The sequence below is a fragment of the Triticum aestivum genome, chromosome 1A (genome assembly GCF_018294505.1).
Source record: "Triticum aestivum cultivar Chinese Spring chromosome 1A, IWGSC CS RefSeq v2.1, whole genome shotgun sequence".
Taxonomy (NCBI): Eukaryota; Viridiplantae; Streptophyta; class Magnoliopsida; order Poales; family Poaceae; genus Triticum; species Triticum aestivum.
In genome coordinates this window covers 563503197-563523775 of record NC_057794.1, presented here as the reverse complement: position 1 = coordinate 563523775, position 20579 = coordinate 563503197, and the positions used below count along the sequence as shown (strand labels likewise).

At 42.9% G+C, this 20579-nt stretch overlaps 1 protein-coding gene across 1 annotated transcript; it reads right to left on the bottom strand.

Annotated features, from left to right (window-relative positions):
• Positions 1 to 10986: 10986 nt before the first annotated feature.
• LOC123181382 (uncharacterized) lies at positions 10987 to 13470 on the bottom strand. Its single transcript, XM_044593641.1, has 3 exons — positions 13028 to 13470; positions 11661 to 11925; positions 10987 to 11512 (listed from the first exon to the last, which is right to left on the bottom strand). Exons 1-3 carry the CDS (start codon positions 13126 to 13128, stop codon positions 11366 to 11368), a joined length of 513 nt encoding a protein of 170 aa, XP_044449576.1. The 5' UTR covers positions 13129 to 13470; the 3' UTR covers positions 10987 to 11365.
• Positions 13471 to 20579: the final 7109 nt, after the last annotated feature.

Sequence of the window (20579 nt, the reverse complement as noted above, 5' to 3'; positions counted from 1 at the left end):
ATTAATGCACCAGAACGAGTGGAGGTACCAAGTAAAACCACTCAAACCCCAAATGAGAGTAAGAGGGGGAGAAATCTGGTTAGCCGGAATATAGCTTCTCAGAAGCCTCCGCGGAAACAGAGGAAATCAAATCCTCTACCAGTAAATGCAATTCAACCTCAAGTTGAAGGACACCAACCAGATGATCAACATCTAGAACCCAGCATAAATGCGCATACAAATATAGTAGCTGGGACATCGGAACACCATGACTCTATTGTTGTGGGAAATCACATAGAGTCTGAAGGTATAAAAAAATTTCATAAACTATATAGAAACAGAAGAATCATACAACAGAGAGACTACAATTGTCGACATATATTTTGCCTCTAAAATTGCTGAAACCCTTCAACTGGATCCAGAACCAAAGACCGTCAGGGATTGCCTCAAGCGTCCTGATTGGCCTAAATGGAAGGAAGCAATTGAGGCAGAACTGCGCTTGCTCAACAAAAGAGAGGTATTTTCCTCAGTAATACCTACTCCTCAGAATGTCTTCCCTGTGGGAGCAAAATGGGTTTTTGTTCGAAAAAGGAATGAAAACAACGAGGTGGTGAGATACAAAGCGAGGCTTGTAGCACAAGGTTTCACGCAGAGACCTGGCATCGATTATGATGATACATACTCTCCTGTCATGAGTGGAATAACGTTTCGATATTTAATATCTTTGGCAGTACAAATGAATTTATCTATGCAGTTAATGGACGTAGTGACAGCATACTTGTATGGGTCACTCAAATCGGACATATATATGAAAGTTCCTGAAGGACTTAAAATGATGAATCCAAAAGCAAATCGCAATGCATATTGTGTAAAATTACGAAAGCCACTCTATGGCTTAAAACAGTTGGGTAGAATGTGGTATAACCGACTGAGTGAGTTTCTTATTCAGAAAGGATACTCAAATAATGATGATTGCCCTTGTGTATTTATAAAGAAATCCTCAAATGGATTTTGCATCATCTCAGTGTACGTTGATGATCTCAATATCATTGGGAGTACACATGATATAAAAGAAGCACGCAATCATTTAATGACGGAATTTGAGATGAAAGATTTGGGAAAGACCAAATTTTGCTTAGGCATACAGCTTGAGCATCTTCCCTCGAGAATTTTAGTATACCAACCTGCTTATATTCAAAAGGTTTTGGAAAAATTCAATATGGATAAATCATATCCAACCAAAACACCCATGGTTGTCAGATCCCTTGATATGAATAAAGATCCTTTTAGACCTCGGGATGATGACGAAGAGATATTAAGACCTGAGTCCCCGTATCTCAGTGCTATTGGTGCGCTAATGTAACTTGCAAATTGCACCAGGCCTGATATTGCATTTGCGGCAAATTTACTAGCTAGACATAGCGCTGCTCCAACAAAACGTCATTGGACAGGAGTAAAGAATATCTTTAGATATTTACATGGCACAAAAGATCTTGGCTTATTCTATCAGAAAAACCAAGATATGACTATGGTAGGATATACTGACGCTGGCTATTTATCTGATCCTCACAATGCTAGGTCACAGACAGGTTTCATATTCTTATATGGTGGAACTGCTTTTTCACGGAAGTTAGCAACTTCCACTAATCATTCTGAAATAATTGCATTATTTGAAGCATCAAAGGAATGTGTTGTTGGGGAACGTAGCATAAATTCAAAATTTTCCTACGTGTCACCAAGATCTATCTATGGAGAGACCAGCAACGAGAGAGGGAGAGGTTGAGGAAGACTCCATCCAACAGCAGCACAACGGCGTGGTGGTGGTGGAGGAGCGTGGCAATCCAGCAGGGCTTCGCCAAGCACCATGGGAGAGGAGGAGTAGGGAGAGAGGTAGGGCTGTGCCAGAACTTCGTCTATAGCTCCCATGCACCTCCCCACTATATATAGGGGTGGAGGGGCTGGTTTCTTGCCCTCCAAGTCCATTGGGGCGTTGGCCAAGGTGGGAGGAAAGAAATCTCATTATTTCCTTCCCCACCGATTGTTATCCCCCCTTTTTAGGGATCTTGATCTTATCCCTTCGGGATATGATCTTATTCCTTCTAAGGGGGGATCTTGGTGCGCCTTGACCAGGGGTGTGGGGCCTTGCCCCCACTACCCACGTCCATGTGGGTCCCCCCATGCAGGTGGGCCCCACTCCGGAACCTTCTAGAACCTTCCCGGTACAATACCGAAAAATCCCGAACATTTTCCGGTGGCCAAAATAGGACTTCCCATATATAAATCTTTACCTCCGGACCATTCCGGAACTCCTCGTGACGTCCGGGATCTCATCCGGGACTCCGAACAACATTCGGTAACCACATACAAACTTCCTTTATAACCCTAGCGTCATCGAACCTTAAGTGTGTAGACCCTACGGGTTCGGGAGACATGTAGACATGACCGAGACGTTCTCCGGTCAATAACCAACAGCGGGATCTGGATACCCATGATGGCTCCCACATGTTCCACGATGATCTCATCGGATGAACCACGATGTCAAGGACTTAATCAATCCCGTATTCAATTCCCTTTGTCCATCAGTATGTTACTTGCCCGAGATTCGATCGTCGGTATCCAATACCTTGTTCAATCTCGTTACCGGCAAGTCACTTTACTCGTTCCGTAACACATCATCCCGTGATCAACTCCTTGGTCACATTGCGCATATGATGATGTCCTACCAAGTGGGCCCAGAGATACCTCTCCGTTTACACGGAGTGACAAATCCCAGTCTCGATCTGCATAAAACAATAGATACTTTCAGAGATACCTGTAGTGCACCTTTATAGTAACCCAGTTACGTTGTGACGTTTGATACACCCAAAGCACTCCTACGGTATCCAGGAGTTACACGCTCTCATGGTCGAAGGAAGAGATACTTGACATTGGCAAAGCTCTAGCAAATGAACTACACGATCTTTTGTGCTAGTCTTAGGATTGGGTCTTGTCCATCACATCATTCTCCTAATGATGTGATCCCGTTATCAACGACATCCAATGTTCATAGCCAGGAAACCATGACTATCTGTTGATCACAACGAGATAGTCAACTAGAGGCTCACTAGGGACATATTGTGGTCTATGTATTCACACGTGTATTACAATTTCCGGATAATACAGTTATAGCATGAATAAAAGACAATTATCATGAACAAGGAAATATAATAATAATACTTTTATTATTGCCTCTAGGGCATATTTCCAACAGTCTCCCACTTTCACTAGAGTCAATAATCTAGTTTACATCGCCATGTGATTAACACTCACAGGTCACATCGCCATGTGACTAATACCCAAGAGTTTACTAGAGTCAGTAGTCTAGTTCACATCACTATGTGATTAACACTCAATGAGTTTTATGTTTGATCATGTTGCTTGTGAGAGAGGTTTTAGTCAACGGGTCTGAACCTTTCAGATCCGTGTGTGCTTTACAAATCTCTATGTCATCTCCTAGATGCAGCTAGCATGCTCTATTTGGAGCTATTCCAAACAACTGTTCTACTTGGAGCTATTCTAAATTATTGCTCCATTATATGTATCCGGTCTCTCTACTCAGAGCTATCCGGATAGGTGTCAAGCTTGCATCGTCGTAACCTTTACGACGAACTCTTTTACCACCTCCATAATCGAGAAAATTCCTTAGTCCACTAGTTACTAAGGATAACTTTGACCGTTGTCCTGTGAGCCATTCTTGGATCACTCTTGTACCCCTTGACTGACTCATGGCAAGGCACACTTCAGGTGCGGTACACAGTATAGCATACTGAAGAGCCTACGTCTTAAGCATAGGGGACGACCTTCGTCCTTTCTCTCTATTCTGCCGTGGTCGAGCTTTAAGTCTTAACTTCGTACCTTACAACTCAGGCAAGAACTCCTTTTTTTGACTGGTCCATCTTGAACACCTTCAAGATCATGTCAAGGTATGTGCTCATTTGAAAGTATTATTAAGCATTTTGATCTATCCTTATAGATCTTGATGCTCAATGTTCAAGTAGCTTAATCCAGGCTTTCCATTGAAAAACACTTTCAAAATAACCCTATATGCTTTCCAGAAATTCTACGTCATTTCTGATCAACAATATGTCAACAACATATACTCATCAGAAATTCTATAGTGCTCCCACTCACTTCTTTGGAAATACAAGTTTCTCATAAACTTTGTACAAACCCAAAATTTTTGATCATCATCAAAGCATACATTCCAACTCCGAGATGCTCACTCCAGTCCTTAGAAGGATTGCTGGAGCTTTGCATACTTATTAGCATCTTTCGGGATTGACAAAACCTTCCGGTTGTATCACATACAACCTTTCCTCATTAAAATCGTCGAGGAAACAATGTTTTGACATCCTATCTGCAAGATTTCATAAATAATGCAGTAATCGCTAATATAATTCCAACATACTCTTAGCATCACTACGAGTGAGAAAATCTCATCGTAGTCAACTCCTTGAACTTGTCGGGAAACATCTTAATGACAAGTCGAGCTTTCTTAATGGTGACATTTACCATCATTGTTCGTCTTCCTTTTGAAATCCATCTGTACTCATTAGCCTTACGACCATCGAGCCGTTCTGCCAAAGTCTACACTTTGTTTTCATACATGGATCCTCTCTCGGATTTTATGGCCTCAAGCCATTTATCGGAATCCGGGCCCACCATCGCTTCTCCATAGCTCGTAGGTTCATTGTTGTCTATCAACATGACCTTTAAGACAGGATTACGTACCACTCTGAAGTAGTACGCATCCTTGTCATCCTACGAGGTTTGGGAGTGACTTGATCCGAAGTTTCATGATCAATATCATAAGCTTCCACTTCAATTGGTGTAGGTGCCACAGGAACAACTCCCTGTGCCCTGTCACACACTAGTTGAAGAGACGGTTCAATAACCTCATCAAGTTTCCAGCATCCTCCCACTCAATTCTTTTGAGAGAAAATTTTCCTCGAGAAAGGACCCGATTCTAGAAACAATCCATATTGCTTTCGGATCTGAATTAGGAGGTATACCCAACTGTTTTGGGTTTCCTATGAAGATGCATTTTATCCGCTTTGGGTTCGAGCTTATCAACCTGAAACTTTTTCATATAAGCGTCGCAGCCCCAAACTTTTAAGAAACGACAACTTAGGTTTCTCTAAACCATAATTCATACGGTGTCATCTCATCGGAATTACGTGGTGCCCTATTTAAAGTGAATGTGGTTGTCTCTAATGCCTAACCCATGAACGATAGTGGTAATTCGATAAGAGACATCATGGTACGCACCATATCCAATAGGGTGCAACTATGATGTTCGGACACATCATCACATTATGGTGTTCCAGGAGGTATTAATTGCGAAACAGTTTCCACAATGTCTTAATTGTGTGCCAAAACTCGTAACTCAGATATTCATCTCTATGATCATATCATAGACATTTTATCCTCTTGTCACAATGATCTGCTACTTCACTCTGAAATTACTTGAACCATTCAATAATTCAGACTTGTGTTTCATCAAGTAAATATACTCAACATTTACTCGAATCATCTGTGAAGTAAGAACATAATGATATTCACTGCATGCCTCAGCACTCATTCGACTGCACACATCAAAATGTGTTACTTCCAACAAGTTGCTATCTTGTTCCATCTTACTGAAAATGAGGCTTTTCAGTCATCTTGCCCATGTGGTATGATTTGCATATCTCAAGTGATTCAAAATCAAGTGAGTCCGAACGATCCATTTGCATGGAGTTTCTTCATGCATATACACCAATAGACATGGTTCGCATGTCTCAAACTTTTCAAAACGAGTGAGTCCAAAGATCCATCAACATGGAGCTTCTTCATGCGTTTTATACCATTATGACTTACATGGCAGTGCCACAAGTAAGTGGTACTATCATTACTATCTTATATCTTTTGGCATGAAAATGTGTATCACTACGACCGAGATTCAATAAACCATTCCTTTAGGTGCAATACCATTGAAGGTATTATTCAAAAATAGAGTAACCATTATTCTCCTTAAATGAATAACCGTATTGCGATAGACATAATCCAATCATGTCTATGCTCAACGCAAACACCAATCTCGGTGGTAGAGGGAGCGTGCGATGCTTGATCATATCAACCTTGGAAACACTTCCAACATATATCGTCAGCTCACCTTTAGCTAGTCTCTGTTTATTCCGTAGCTTTTATTTCGAGTTACTAACACTTAGCAACCGAACCGGTATCCAATACCCTGGTGCTACTAGGAGTACTAGTAAAGTACACATTAACATAATGTATATCCAATATACTTCTATCGACCTTGCCAGCCTTCTCATCTACCAAGTATCTAGGGTAATGCTGCTCTAGTGGTTGTTCCCCTTATTACAGAAGCACTTAGTCTCGGGTTTGGGTTCAACCTTGGGTTTCTTCACTAGAGCAGCAGCTGAATTGCCGTTTCATGAAGTATCCCTTTGTTCCCTTGCCCTTCTTGAAACTAGTGGTTTCACCAACCATCAACAATTGATGCTCCTTCTTGATTTCTACTTTCGCGGTGTCAAACATCATGAATATTTCAAGGATCATCATATCTATCCCTGATATGTTATAGTTAATCACGAAGCTCTAGCAGCTTGGTGGCAATGACTTTGGGGAAACATCACTATCTCATCTGGAGGATCAACTCCCACTCGATTCAAGTGATTGTTGTGCTCAGACAATCTGAGCACAAGCTCAACGATTGAGCTTTTCTCCCTTAGTTTGCAGGCTAAGAAAATTGTCGGAGGTCTTATACCTCTTGACGTGGGCACGAGCCTGAAATCCCAATTTCAGCCCTCGAAACATCTCATATGTTCCGCGACGTTTCGAAAACGTCTTTGGTGCCTCTACTTAAACCATTTAATTGAACTATCACGTAGTTATCAAAACGTGTATGTCCGATGTTCGCAACATCGACAAACGACGTTGGGGTTCAACACACTGAGCGGTGCATTAAGGACATAAGCTTTCTACTGATCGCATAATCGCTACTATCAACTTTCAACTATATTTTCTCTAGGAACATATCTAAACAGTGGAACTAAAGCGCGAGCTTACGACATAATTTGCAAAAGGTCTTTTGACTATGTTCAGGATAATTAAGTTCATCTTATGAACTCCCACTTAGATAGACATCCCTCTGGTCATCTAAGTGATCACATGATCCGAGTCAACTAGGCCGTGTCCGATCATCACGTGAGACGGACTAGTCATCATCGGTGAACATCTTCATGTTGATCGTATCTACCATACGACTCATGCTCGACCTTTCGGTCTCCGTGTTCCGAGGCCATGTCTGCACATGCTAGGCTCGTCAAGTTAACCCTAAGTGTTTTCGCTTGGTAAAACTGTCTTACACCCGTTGTATGTGAACGTAAGAATCCATCACACCCGATCATCACGTGGTGCTTAGAAGCGACGAACTGTAGCAACGGTGCACAGTTAGGGGAGAACACTTCTTGAAATTTTGTAAGGGATCATCTTATTTACTACCGTCGTCCTAAGCAAACCAGATGCATAAACATGATAAACATCACATGCAATCAAATAGTGACATGATATGGCCAATATCATTTTGCTCCTTTTGATCTTCATCTTCGGGGCTCCATGATCATCATCGTCACCGGCACGACACCATGATCTCCATCATCATGATCTCCATCATCGTGTCTTCATGAAGTTGTCACGCCAACGACTACTTCTACTTCTATGACTAACGCGTTTAGCAATAAAGTAAAGTAGTTTACATGGCGTTCTTCAATGACACGCAGGTCATACAATAAATAAAGACAACTCCTATGGATCCTGCCGGTTGTCATACTCATCGACATGCAAGTCGTGAATCCTATTACAAGAACATGATCAATCTCATACATCACATATCATTCATCACATTCTTCTTGGCCATATCACATCACATAGCATACCCTGCAAAAACAAGTTAGACGTCCTCTAATTGTTGTTGCATGTTTTACGTGGCTGCTATGGGTTTCTAGCAAGAACGTTTCTTACCTACGCAAGACCACAACGTGATATGCCAATTGCTATTTACCCTTCATAAGGACCCTTTTCATCGAATCCGTTCCGACTAAAGTGGGAGAGACTAGCACCCGCTAGCCACCTTATGCACCAAGTGCATGTCAATCGGTGGAACCTGTCTCACGTAAGAGTACGTGTAAGGTCGGTCCGGGCCGCTTCATCCCACAATACCGTCGAAACAAGATTGGACTAGTAACGGTAAGCATATTGAACAACATCAACGCCCACAACTACTTTGTGTTCTACTCGTGCAAAGAATCTACGCAATAAACCTGGCTCTGATACCACTGTTGGGGAACGTAGCATAAATTCAAAATTTTCCTACGTGTCACCAAGATCTATCTATGGAGAGACCAGCAATGAGAGAGGGAGAGGTTGAGGAAGACTCCATCCAACAGCAGCACAACGGCGTGGTGGTGGTGGAGGAGCGTGGCAATCCAGCAGGGCTTCGCCAAGCACCATGGGAGAGGAGGAGTAGGGAGAGAGGTAGGGCTGTGCCAGAACTTCGTCTATAGCTCCCATGCACCTCCCCACTATATATAGGGGTGGAGGGGCTGGTTTCTTGCCCTCCAAGTCCATTGGGGCGTTGGCCAAGGTGGGAGGAAAGAAATCTCATTATTTCCTTCCCCACCGATTGTTATCCCCCTTTTTTAGGGATCTTGATCTTATCCCTTCGGGATATGATCTTATTCCTTCTAAGGGGGGATCTTGGTGCGCCTTGACCAGGGGTGTGGGGCCTTGCCCCCACTACCCACGTCCATGTGGGTCCCCCCATGCAGGTGGGCCCCACTCCGGAACCTTCTAGAACCTTCCCGGTACAATACCGAAAAATCCCGAACATTTTCCGGTGGCCAAAATAGGACTTCCCATATATAAATCTTTACCTCCGAACCATTCCGGAACTCCTCGTGACGTCCGGGATCTCATCCGGGACTCCGAACAACATTCGGTAACCACATACAAACTTCCTTTATAACCCTAGCGTCATCGAACCTTAAGTGTGTAGACCCTACGGGTTCGGGAGACATGTAGACATGACCGAGACGTTCTCCGGTCAATAACCAACAGCGGGATCTGGATACCCGTGATGGCTCCCACATGTTCCACGATGATCTCATCGGATGAACCACGATGTCAAGGACTTAATCAATCCCGTATTCAATTCCCTTTGTCTATTGGTATGTTACTTGCCCGAGATTCGATCGTCGGTATCCAATACCTTGTTCAATCTCGTTACCGGCAAGTCACTTTACTCGTTCCGTAACACATCATCCCGTGATCAACTCCTTGGTCACATTGCGCATATGATGATGTCCTACCGAGTGGGCCCAGAGATACCTCTCCGTTTACACGGAGTGACAAATCCCAGTCTCGATCCGCATAAAACAATAGATACTTTCGGAGATACCTGTAGTGCACCTTTATAGTAACCCAGTTACGTTGTGACGTTTGATACACCCAAAGCACTCCTACGGTATCCAGGAGTTACACGCTCTCATGGTCGAAGGAAGAGATACTTGACATTGGCAAAGCTCTAGCAAATGAACTACACGATCTTTTGTGCTAGTCTTAGGATTGGGTCTTGTCCATCACATCATTCTCCTAATGATGTGATCCCGTTATCAACGACATCCAATGTCCATAGCCAGGAAACCATGACTATCTGTTGATCACAACGAGATAGTCAACTAGAGGCTCACTAGGGACATATTGTGGTCTATGTATTCACACGTGTATTACGATTTCCGGATAATACAGTTATAGCATGAATAAAAGACAATTATCATGAACAAGGAAATATAATAATAATACTTTTATTATTGCCTCTAGGGCATATTTCCAACATGTGTATGGCTTCGCAGGATGATTAACCACATTCAAACTTCGTGTGGTATTGGTTCATTAGGATCACCAACTATTATTTATGAAGATAATGCAGCTTGCATTGCTCAAATGCAAATGGGTTATATTAGAAGTAATATCACAAAACATATTTCTCCTAAGTTGTTCTTTCCACATTCATTACAGAAAGATGGAGAAATTGATATTTTGCAAACCAAATCATGTGACAATTTAGCAGATTTGTTCACAAAGTCTTTACCAAATTCAACATTCCAGAAATGTATTCATGGGATTGGTATGAGACGTTTTCAAGATTTGCAAATTTCAGGGGGAGAAAAACTCCTAGAATTATAACCCTTTAGTTATCATCAGATAATAACTATTGTACTATTTTCCTTTTGAGTTTTGGCATCCGTTTTCTCATAAAAAGTTTTTAATGAGGCAATATAAATTATACCATATCGTTTTCTCCTTATATTTTTCCCACAGGGTTTTAAAAGAGTTTTCAATGGTGTATCTATTACTCCTCATATTTTTCCCACAGGGTTTTTGGGGGAAGTTCTTATATTGCAGAAATGATTCTCAAGCAGGATGACGATTATATAAGAAGCACTAGATGAAATATACAAGAAGCACTGGATGATGGATTCTTCTAGAAGATGCGTGATCCAAGGGGGAGTGTTAGGAATATAATTAGAGCACTTGATTATTTACTAATTATCAAGTCCTAATTAAGGAACCGACTTAGGAACCGACTATGTATTCTCTAACTGCTAGAAGCAGTTTTATTTCCTCTCTCATGTTAGCAACTGCTTAGTGCAGTTACTGCTATGTCTCACGCATTAGCAACCGCTGCTTGCGGTTAGAAATACTCTCACAGATTTGTAACCGCTCCCTGTATATATAGTGCCCAATCAATGAGAATCATTTACTGCTGGCAAATCACTTTTTCACTTTACAGGTTCCATTTACATGCTCCACAAAAAAGAGCGTCTATGACCGACACGTGGTCTTGGGCACAAGGGAAACTGCGCCAGGAGATGAGATGGCATTATACCCAGAATTGAACAAGGCTCCTGAGCGGCTTCATAATTGTGTTGCCGTTCTCAAAAAGGAACTTTGCTGTCACGTTAAAAAGAAGTACTACAGCGAAAGTGCTATTCTGAGCCCGAGCTCAGATGCACCTGTTATCCTAGCCGTTCTTTAGCGCCAAGATTCGCATCCCCCTGTGTATTTCAGAACGTATTCTCAGTACTAGTGGATGCTTTTTCAGAGGACAGGGCCCGCCCACCTACCCGCATTGAGTGTAACGGCCGTCACACTCCGTTCGCTGGCTCAGATGCACGCGGCCGGCATGAGCCACGGCTCAGACATTGGTGAGCTAATGTCCGTCCCCATACCCCTTTTTGTATTATATATGTGATGAATCCAGCGGCTTGCTCTGGAAGATTCATTTGAGCCGTCCCCCAACCTCATCATCTTGTCTTCCTGTTGGACCGAGCGGACCGGCGACCATGGCGTCTTCTTCTTCTTCCTCGCAGCAGGAGGCAGTGCTTCCGCTGATCCCCTGCCCCGACTGCAAAGACAAGGTGGTCACCTACATGTGCGTCAGGAAAGATGTAAGCCCCCATCTGTCCTGAAGAACATCCATTTCTTCAGATTGGTTATTCCTCTGTTCCCCATATGTCAGTTCCCGTGGACAACAAGAAAATGTAGACTTGACATACAAAACAGTTTGTACTAACCGAGCAGCCACAGACTATTTCTTGCATGCATTTAATCCTCTCCACATTAAGCCGACTCTTGCCATATCTGATCCCAAATCCCTTTTCCCATGAATACAAATTGTAGAAGTCATACGCCTCTCCAACTGAGTCAAATATCGTGTTGATAGTCGGTGTGACCACATTGCCTCTTGGATTCTCCGCATAGTTTCGAACAGCCTTCTCAAATGCACTTACACGGTTTGGGCAAGGCGGTCGACTTGGTGCAGCAGCACCAATCCTTAACCTGCAGTCACATAGCACGATTCAAACTTCAACAAAAATGTACATTCTTTTTGTTGTCAACACATTTAAAAATTCTGTGCCTCCAACATGCCACACTATGTCTTCGCCCTCAATCAGGACTAACGTCACCGGAAACACAGACTGGGTACCAACACAACGCAGCAACGAAGTCAGACTACAGCTAACATTTTGTTCACAAGAAAACCACTCGATGATCTTCAAGATAGATATAGAGTGGATTTTAAAAACAAATGCAGTTCAGAGAATATCCGAGACATAAGGATGATGAATATGGAACAAAAATTCTAATGCTAACCAGAATGACTACCTTTTTTTGGCATGAACATGCTAGCCGTTCGTGCCCTAAATCATTTTATCATGAGTACACATCTCAAGCAACGACATAACAGCTGACTAACTTCTCGGAAAATATTGCGCCGGCCAAATGAAAAAGAGAATGAACAAACCAGCCAACGCACGCTGGAACCAATGCATACACACTGCACCCCTAAAGTCGACAGAAGAGCATGCTAGCTCTACGAGAAACAAAAAACGGAGCACAAACTGAGACACGAGCCTGACAATCAGACACCAGCTGCAGTGCCAGTTCCTCAGTGTGCTTATCATCTAAAGTGAATTACGTATTACAAATACCTAACGATGGGACGCATGGGTAGAACTATATAATTATGTTCGAGCACCTCAATTAATGTTAACTAGCACAATTACTAAAACCAGGGGGAGACATTGATGTTTCCCCTCATCACAAATGAACCTGACATGTTTGGGAATGTTTTCACCAATAACTTTAGCTCCCAAATTCACAGTGTCTACTACTCTCGCTCACAGCTAATGTGCTCCCTCACAGCTACTGCTCATCAAATCATGTCATACCAGAGTTGCCAGTTCTAACAACTACTGCTCAATTATCCAGGTTCTAGTTCAGATATTCCGTTGTTTCGTCATTCAAACCTCCAAGTAATTTCAGTACCTTCTACTTTACTACACAATTTCAGTCCAGTCGAAAACAACAACATATTCAGATCATGCTCACCCCAGGGGCTCATCATTTAATCTTGTACATCTGGACGCCATGCACTAACCTCTTATTCCAACCAGGAGCTCGTGGGTTCATCTTCCCTATAGATAGCTCCGAGCTTGGTGGTGACACGTCCCTCCTCTCCTGCGCTGCCTCAGTCTCCATCAAGATCTGCGCCTACCCTGTACCTGCGGGCTGCTCCTCAGCCGGCGCCTGCTGTCCACCCGTCCCCTGCGCCGCCAGTGGATGCTCCACCACCATCTCCGCATCGACCCCATCCGCCGCCACCGGTGCCGGCACCAAACTCTCCCCAACCTCTTCAAGGAAAGTCGATCCGCTCCAAGCACACGCAAATCCCCTCGGAATCAACACATTTCCAGACTGAAATCCGCAACAACGAAGCCAAATAGATAGGATTGCATACCCGTGCAGAGGCTGCATCAGGAACTCCATCCTTGTCGCCCTCACCATCGCCGCCGCCACCGCCGCCGCACACCACCAGGCCTTCGAAAATTAGGTCAGCTCTGCCCTATCCGAAGCCACCAGACCGGCCACTTAATTCCTATCATGGGCCAATCGAACAGAAAACCTCACATTCGGGGCCACGGACTAGACGTCAAGTAACTGTTCTGATCCTCGGCCCAAATCGTCAAGCGCAAACGGACGTTCCTGCACCCGTCAAAATGCGGCCCACCACCCACGCCTGCCATCTACGTATTTCTCCACAGTGCACATTTCCTAACTCGCCCAGGCGGCCCGTATTGACAACTGGCACAGATCTCCATGCTTCAACCAACGTCCTAGATAACGGCCTCATATGAGCTCGAGCATAGGAAATCCGCGTCCGTACTACAGTAGTTATTGCGAGGCTAAGTTACTCCACAGTATCCACGTAAAAAAAAGTGAGTAAATGGAAGAGTCTGAACGAGCACAGGATCCACGTAACTTAACAGCCCCTGTTATCCTAGCCGAGCTAGCGATTGTAGGAGAGCTCGATCGTCGACTCCATCGTCTCAAGGTTCGACATGATCCAAGCCGAGGCGACACCTAGCCACTCCCTCGGAGCCCTGGCTGTGCCAGGCTGCCAGCGGCCAGTTGGAAAAGGAGGAAGGCGCCGCACCATCCCTGCATGCGACGTCTTGGGGCTGGAGCCGGCAACCGCGCGCTGCGACCCTTGGCTTTCTATCGAGTTGGTGGGCTCCGTGATGGAGATGGGGGCCGATGGAGGCGCCGCGTGAGGGCTCAGCAGCCGCGAGCTTTACGATGCTCCGTTGTACTGTAGCAGCGATGTACTAGTGCTATCCAGTGGAATCCAGCTTTACGATGCTGCTGCAGCACTGTGGGGACGTACGACGGTACGAGCAATATCTATTTGCTAGGAATAACTGTGCTATCCAGTGGATGTTAACCTTTTGCGCACAACTTTTCATCACATATAAATGAAAGAGTAGCTTGATGTGCTCTACTTCACGTATAAGGTACTATTCCCAAATAACCATAAGGACTGCTTGTGTTATTTTATGTGTGTGCGCGGGCACGCTCGCGTGTGACACCATTCATATGTTTTTTTTTGTGGGTGGGCATTCATATAGTTTGATGGTGACATGTCTCTTGCATCTTGATCTAATTGCCATTACAGAGGTTTCTGACGAAGTATAATATAGTAATTTATTTACAGTAAGTATTTAACAGGGTGGCAAGTAAAGCGTGCAGAGTTTGCTTTGGACAAAACCCAAAAGTGGTACTCCTTCTATAAAGAAATATAAAAGCGGTTAGATCACTATTTTAATGATTTAAACGCTCTTATGTTTATTTACGGAGGGAGTATATGTTTGGTTGATATATTTTGGTTGAAAGTTTATAGGCCAGTGTCGCATACATATCTCAATAATATTTTCATTTTCATTTTCAAAGAATTAACTTTCCATCTTAGCAATTTCACACGAAGGGAAGACAAGAGTGGTAGAAGCAGATGGGCCCAGGAGCTATCAATAGTACGCGGCCGCGTAGATAAACTCTCAAATAGCACACAAACTCTTAAATTAATCTTATATTGGCGCTTAACACACGAGCTCTTTTGCATGCACAATTCTCATGATTGTGAACACCTCAACTTTTCTCTCGTTGAAATGCACAGACACATATGCTAAGTACATAATGTGTCAACCAGAAAAAAGAAAAAAATGCTAGAAAATCGGACAGAATCAGAAACATCTGGCTATTAATTAAACCGACTAGACATGGGCCTTGTTTGGATAACGAGGAGTATTTGGCACAAGTTTTACCTAAACGGGTTTTAAGAGGAATTATAGGAAAACTTGTTTAAGTTGTCGTTTTGTTAAAGCTGGATTACGTAATACTTTGTTTGGACTCCAATACAGTTGGATTACGTAATACTCTAGTCGATTAACACTAGAGTTCAAACAAATTGCCCACCAATCCCCAATAGAAACAAGGTTACGCATCTTCCATGCCTCCAACGAAAAGTTATATATGGTGATCTAGCAAAAAGGTTTTTTTTTTGCAGGGTTATCTAGCGAAAAGTTTATACCAAAGCGAAACAAGGTTAGGCAGCTTCCCTCGAGCGTTTTCTGCCGCTGCGGCCACTATGTTTGCCATCCGTCCGTCCATGAAAAAGCTGCACTCTCGGCCGACCGTCCATTGAAAATTGGAAATCCTATTTCTATGTAAGACTTTTACAAAAACTGTATGTACTAGTTCTTCTAGGTTGCAAAATTGATCCCGTACGTCCGCAAACGCATCCGGGCGGATTCATGGACAGTGAGGGGTCACCAATTATTTCTCCGCGTCCGCAGTCGTTCCCCACATATCCGGTCCCTCAAATTTATGCTATCCATACAACGTGAGAGAAACAACATAAATGCATACTAACATAACATCATAATTCATCGGACTGAAAGGGGCAGTTCATCGAACCAAACGAACAAAGACTCATACTAAAGATAACTAAATACTAAATGGGGACGGACAGGGGCGTCGAAAATACCATTTCCTCGCTGACCCTTGCCCTTGTGGTCATTGGAGCAGATGTGGTTCTCCGCGTAGGAGACAACGTTTACGTTGCACGGATACTTCAGAAAGTGCGCGTATCCAGCCGGATACTGCCCCGATACTCGGATACTGCCCCGATACTTCCCGATACGTACCCCGTAAGTATCCCTCGATATTTTGATATAAAAAAAGAAAATAATGTTTGATACTTCTAGGATACTTCTGCGATACATTTTGGATACCTGAAACCCCTCGTTCGACGTGAAATCCCCTCAATAATAAAGGCACACCTTTTGAAGATTCGCAACATAGGCATGAGTTCATGTGAAAACATGTCTGTCAATGTTTTTGTTCAATTGAAAGGTGAACAAGAGAGAATCGATGCACTGATTGGAATAGCAAAATTAGGCAAACCTCACTGCCAATTAATGGAAGTGTATTAAGTGCAAGAAAAGAAAGGGGCAATCCTATTGAGGCATGCTTTGACCTAGAAGCTCTTTAATTTTTTTCTTCATATTTGTAATAATTAATATATCTAACATCTATATATAAATGTATCCCCGTATCCATGTTTTTAGAAAATAGGCATATCGGGCGTATCCCCGTATCACGTATCCGATACGTATCCAAGTATCCGTGCAACGTAGGACAACGTCAGGAGGGGCGTTGTTGGACTCGGTAGTGCCGCTCTCGGGTGAGAAGGAGACGATGCAAGCCATGCTATGGACGGCACGCGCCAGCTGCTTCGTGAGCCGGGCGGCATTCGTGTCGTCGGGCGCCCTCTCCGTGGCGAGGCACTCCGACCGCTCCATGTGGAGAAGGAGCTCCTTCACATTTTCTTCCGATGGAGGAATCGTGCGTCTGTCTCCACTATGGTTAGCGAGCGGCGAAGCACTGCCGTGATGTGCTACTCCTCCAGATCAACCACCGCGGAGGTGCGGGGCGGGTGGGAGGAAGATGCCTCTGCCACTGTTACCCTCGTCCTCGACCACAACCACCGATTCAGGCATCCGCATGTGCATCGGCCGTGGCGCGGGCATGAGAGCAGCCACGAAGGGGTTGGAGAGGGCCTTGGGGCACCGAAGCGGAGCGCGCATAGCTGATCCCAGTGCACGACTGGTCGGTGTCACTGTCCCTGCTATGCCGTCGGGTGACAATGGACAAAGTGGAGCTCGAGCTACCACCCTGTCCACCCTCTCTCACTGCAACGCAATGAGGCACTTTCCCTGTGTTTTTCATGTGTTCATCCAAATGATCATTCCTGCAACTTTCCTATGTTTTGTAATCCTCGGTTTGCACCGTCAACCCTGTCAAATTCCTGTATTTGTCATATTCATGTGTTTCACAATCACATGATCCCAAAAAGTCCCTAAATAGGTTGAAAAAATAAAAAGGCAAACTTCACATGGAGCTACTCCTCCAGATCTTCGGTTTTCACAATCACATGTGATTTACCAAAGATAATTCCTGTATTTACCTCTGATGTGCTACTCCTCCAGATCAGCTTTATTTACCAAAGATAATTCAGATTTTTTATATTGTTTGAATGATTTACATTTTGGTCAAAAAATAAAAAGGCAAACTTCTAAACGGCTAGACAAAAGACACAGAAATTCCCCCAAATACTCGGGGGTATCTATTTTGTTTCAAAAGAATGTTTTCAACTTTCACCTTTTTACCACTATGGCTTGCCAAAGCGGTTCAAGCTCAGCTCCAGGCTGGAATCGATGGCCAGTTAATGACATGTGAAAAGGAAAATTTGTCACAGTGTGAAAAATGTCCGCCTTTTCAAAAAAATTGTTCACGTATTAGAAAAATGTTTGTCATTTCAAAATTTCTTCAGTGTTTTCAAATTGTTCTCTGTTTCTAAATTTTGTTCGCAAAATGCAAAAGGTGTCAGTCTTTTCAAATTGTATCCATTATTTTCAAAAAAATCATGGTTACAAAAAAATTGTACTCAAATTTCAATAATGTTCGCATTAAAAAACAAAATTTGCAAAAACAAAATTGTTAAAAAATGTTTACACTTATCTAAGAACTGAAAATTCCAAAAATAATTAGTTGTTCAAAAAATTGTTGAAGTTCCTAAAATTATTCATTTTTTTAAATAAAATATTCACATTTCCAAAAAATCGAGAAAATCAAAAGGTGTCCGGATTCTTATTTATTGTTAGCTTTTAGACATGCACGCTCCATATTTTGCACTGACTCGTCTCATTTTCCACTCCACTAGTTAGCTAGTCTCCCATACCTTCCCGTTAAAGGAAAACAAAAAAGCTAGCCCCCCATACCAGGCAGATGTCGGATCTTCAATTCCCAGCGAGGTCTCCCTGTGTTTTTGAAAAAAAAAAAAAAAATTGTAGTTCGATTTCTGGCAGGCGAACGAGCGTGCACGCACAGCTGCCACTAATGGGCCGGCCCAGTTGGGGGTCTATGGCTATTTGACGCTGAAAGAAACAAGAAATGTTTTTACGTAACAATTAGTACCACATTCCAAAAAATGTTCATGTTTTTATTTTAAAACATTTTACATTTGCTCGGGTTTTTCAATTTTTTTGTATCTTCAAACATTATTTGTTTTATATAAAGTTATTCATAATTTCCAAAAAAGTTTAGAAATTTCAAAAGGGTGCCCGGATTCTGCATTATAGTTAGTTCCTAAACATGCGCAGTCCTCCTTTTTAAGTAACGGTGTTCAACTCCAAGGTTAGCTGGTTTCCCTTACCCGGCAGAGGTTTCCGAAGTTTTTGGGAGTTCAATTTCTAACAGGCTAATGGGTGCGCTCGCACAGCGGCCCGTGATGGGGTGGCCCAGTCGTGGGTCTAATACTATTCGATGTTGAAGGAAACAATGAAATGTTTTTATTTCATTATTATATTAGTACTATCTCACCTTAGAATAGTAAAAAAATGTCAAAAAAAGCAAAAAATAATAATATCAGTGCGTTTGCAACATTTTTGCTAGTTCGATTTCCAGCGGGCGAACGGGCGCGCTCGCACAGCAACTACTAATGGCCCGGCCCAGTCGGGGGTCTATGGCTATTTGACGCTGAACGAAACAACGAAACGTTTTATGTAATTATATATTAGTACCATCTTAGATAGTAAAAGAATACCAAAAAATCAAAGTAATAATATGAGTGAACAGATCAAAACATTAAAAAAAATGCACCTTGTTTTATTAGTAGGGGTATAGATATATTTTCAAATTTTGTATGAAATAACACATATTGAAGTTATATAATTAAGCAAGAGTACTCCCTCCCGAAAATGCTCTTTAGAGCTCGGGCTCCATGGAGCCCGAGTTTGACTTGGTCGAAATTCAAATTTTCATGTTTAAAATTTTTTTGAAAAAAAATACACACATACTTAGAGACATAAAGCATATGTGTGTAGATTTTCACAACAAAACACCTTAAAATGAGTGCTACACAAAAAGAACAAATCTGGGGCTTTTTAGTAGATGCACTATTCATCCTTAAAGTTCATGAATTTGTCTTTTTTTGCATAGATCGCATTTTAGGGTATTTCATCCTCAAATTTTACATACATACACATAACAACCTTGCTTACTTGTATGATTTTTTTCAGATTTTTTTGAAATTGAAAAGTGCGAATTTTGAAATTTTCAAAAAATCGGGCCTCCACCAAAACGCCCTACTCATTCCCTCCGTTCTATAATATAAGAGTGTTTTTTACACTAGTCTAGTATAAAAAACACTCTTATATTATAGGATGAAGGGAGTATTATATTGTTTTTTGAGAATTAAGTGTAGGAAAATTTTGTAACATTTCAAATATAGGGCACTCATTTTTGTGTTTCCCACCCGGAGATGACCCTGACGACGATCATTACGCAAAAACTGAGCAGGTGGACGTGCGTACGCGTCAGGTGCATGTGTGACTGCCACCAACGATGCCAGAGGTCTAGGAGGGGAAATTGTTTATACGATTTCTTCTAAACATCAGAAAATACACAAAAAAGGCCGTGTCACGTGCTTTCGTGGAACCCCACTTTTTTTCGGGTAATAACAGAAATAGGGTTTCTTTACCTCTCGTCGGCGCCGCCGGTCCGTCTCGTCTCCGGTGGTCTTAGGACCATGGCGGCGCGGTGGGTCCCGGCCCTTGCTGACGAGAGGGCTCCGTTTTTAGATGTTTTTTTGAGTTTTGTTAGGGTTTGTATCCTGATCAGAAAGATAAGATGGTGGCGGCTCCCTGAAGATGGAATAAAATTCTCCCCACCTAGCCCCGTCCCGATGGTGCATCTAGCATCATAGGTGGCCGTGTGGAGGTGTATTTCCGACGAACCTATCTTTGATGGATTTGTTCGAATCTGGTCGTAGTTTGTCTATGTTCATGTGTTTTCAGGTTGGACCTTCCGATACGCTACTTTTCAACGGTGGCAGTTGTTGTTCTGGTGCGCCGGTCCAATGAGGCCTTAGAAAAACGGCTTTTCGATTGTCTACTACAATAAGTTTGTGTCCGACTCCGACGAGGGAAGGGCTATGACGGCGGTGCGTCTTCGGCTCGCTTCAGTACAGTCGTCGATAGGTGCTCTACGGATCTGAATGTAATTTTTATTATTTCTAGTGTTCATTGTACTGC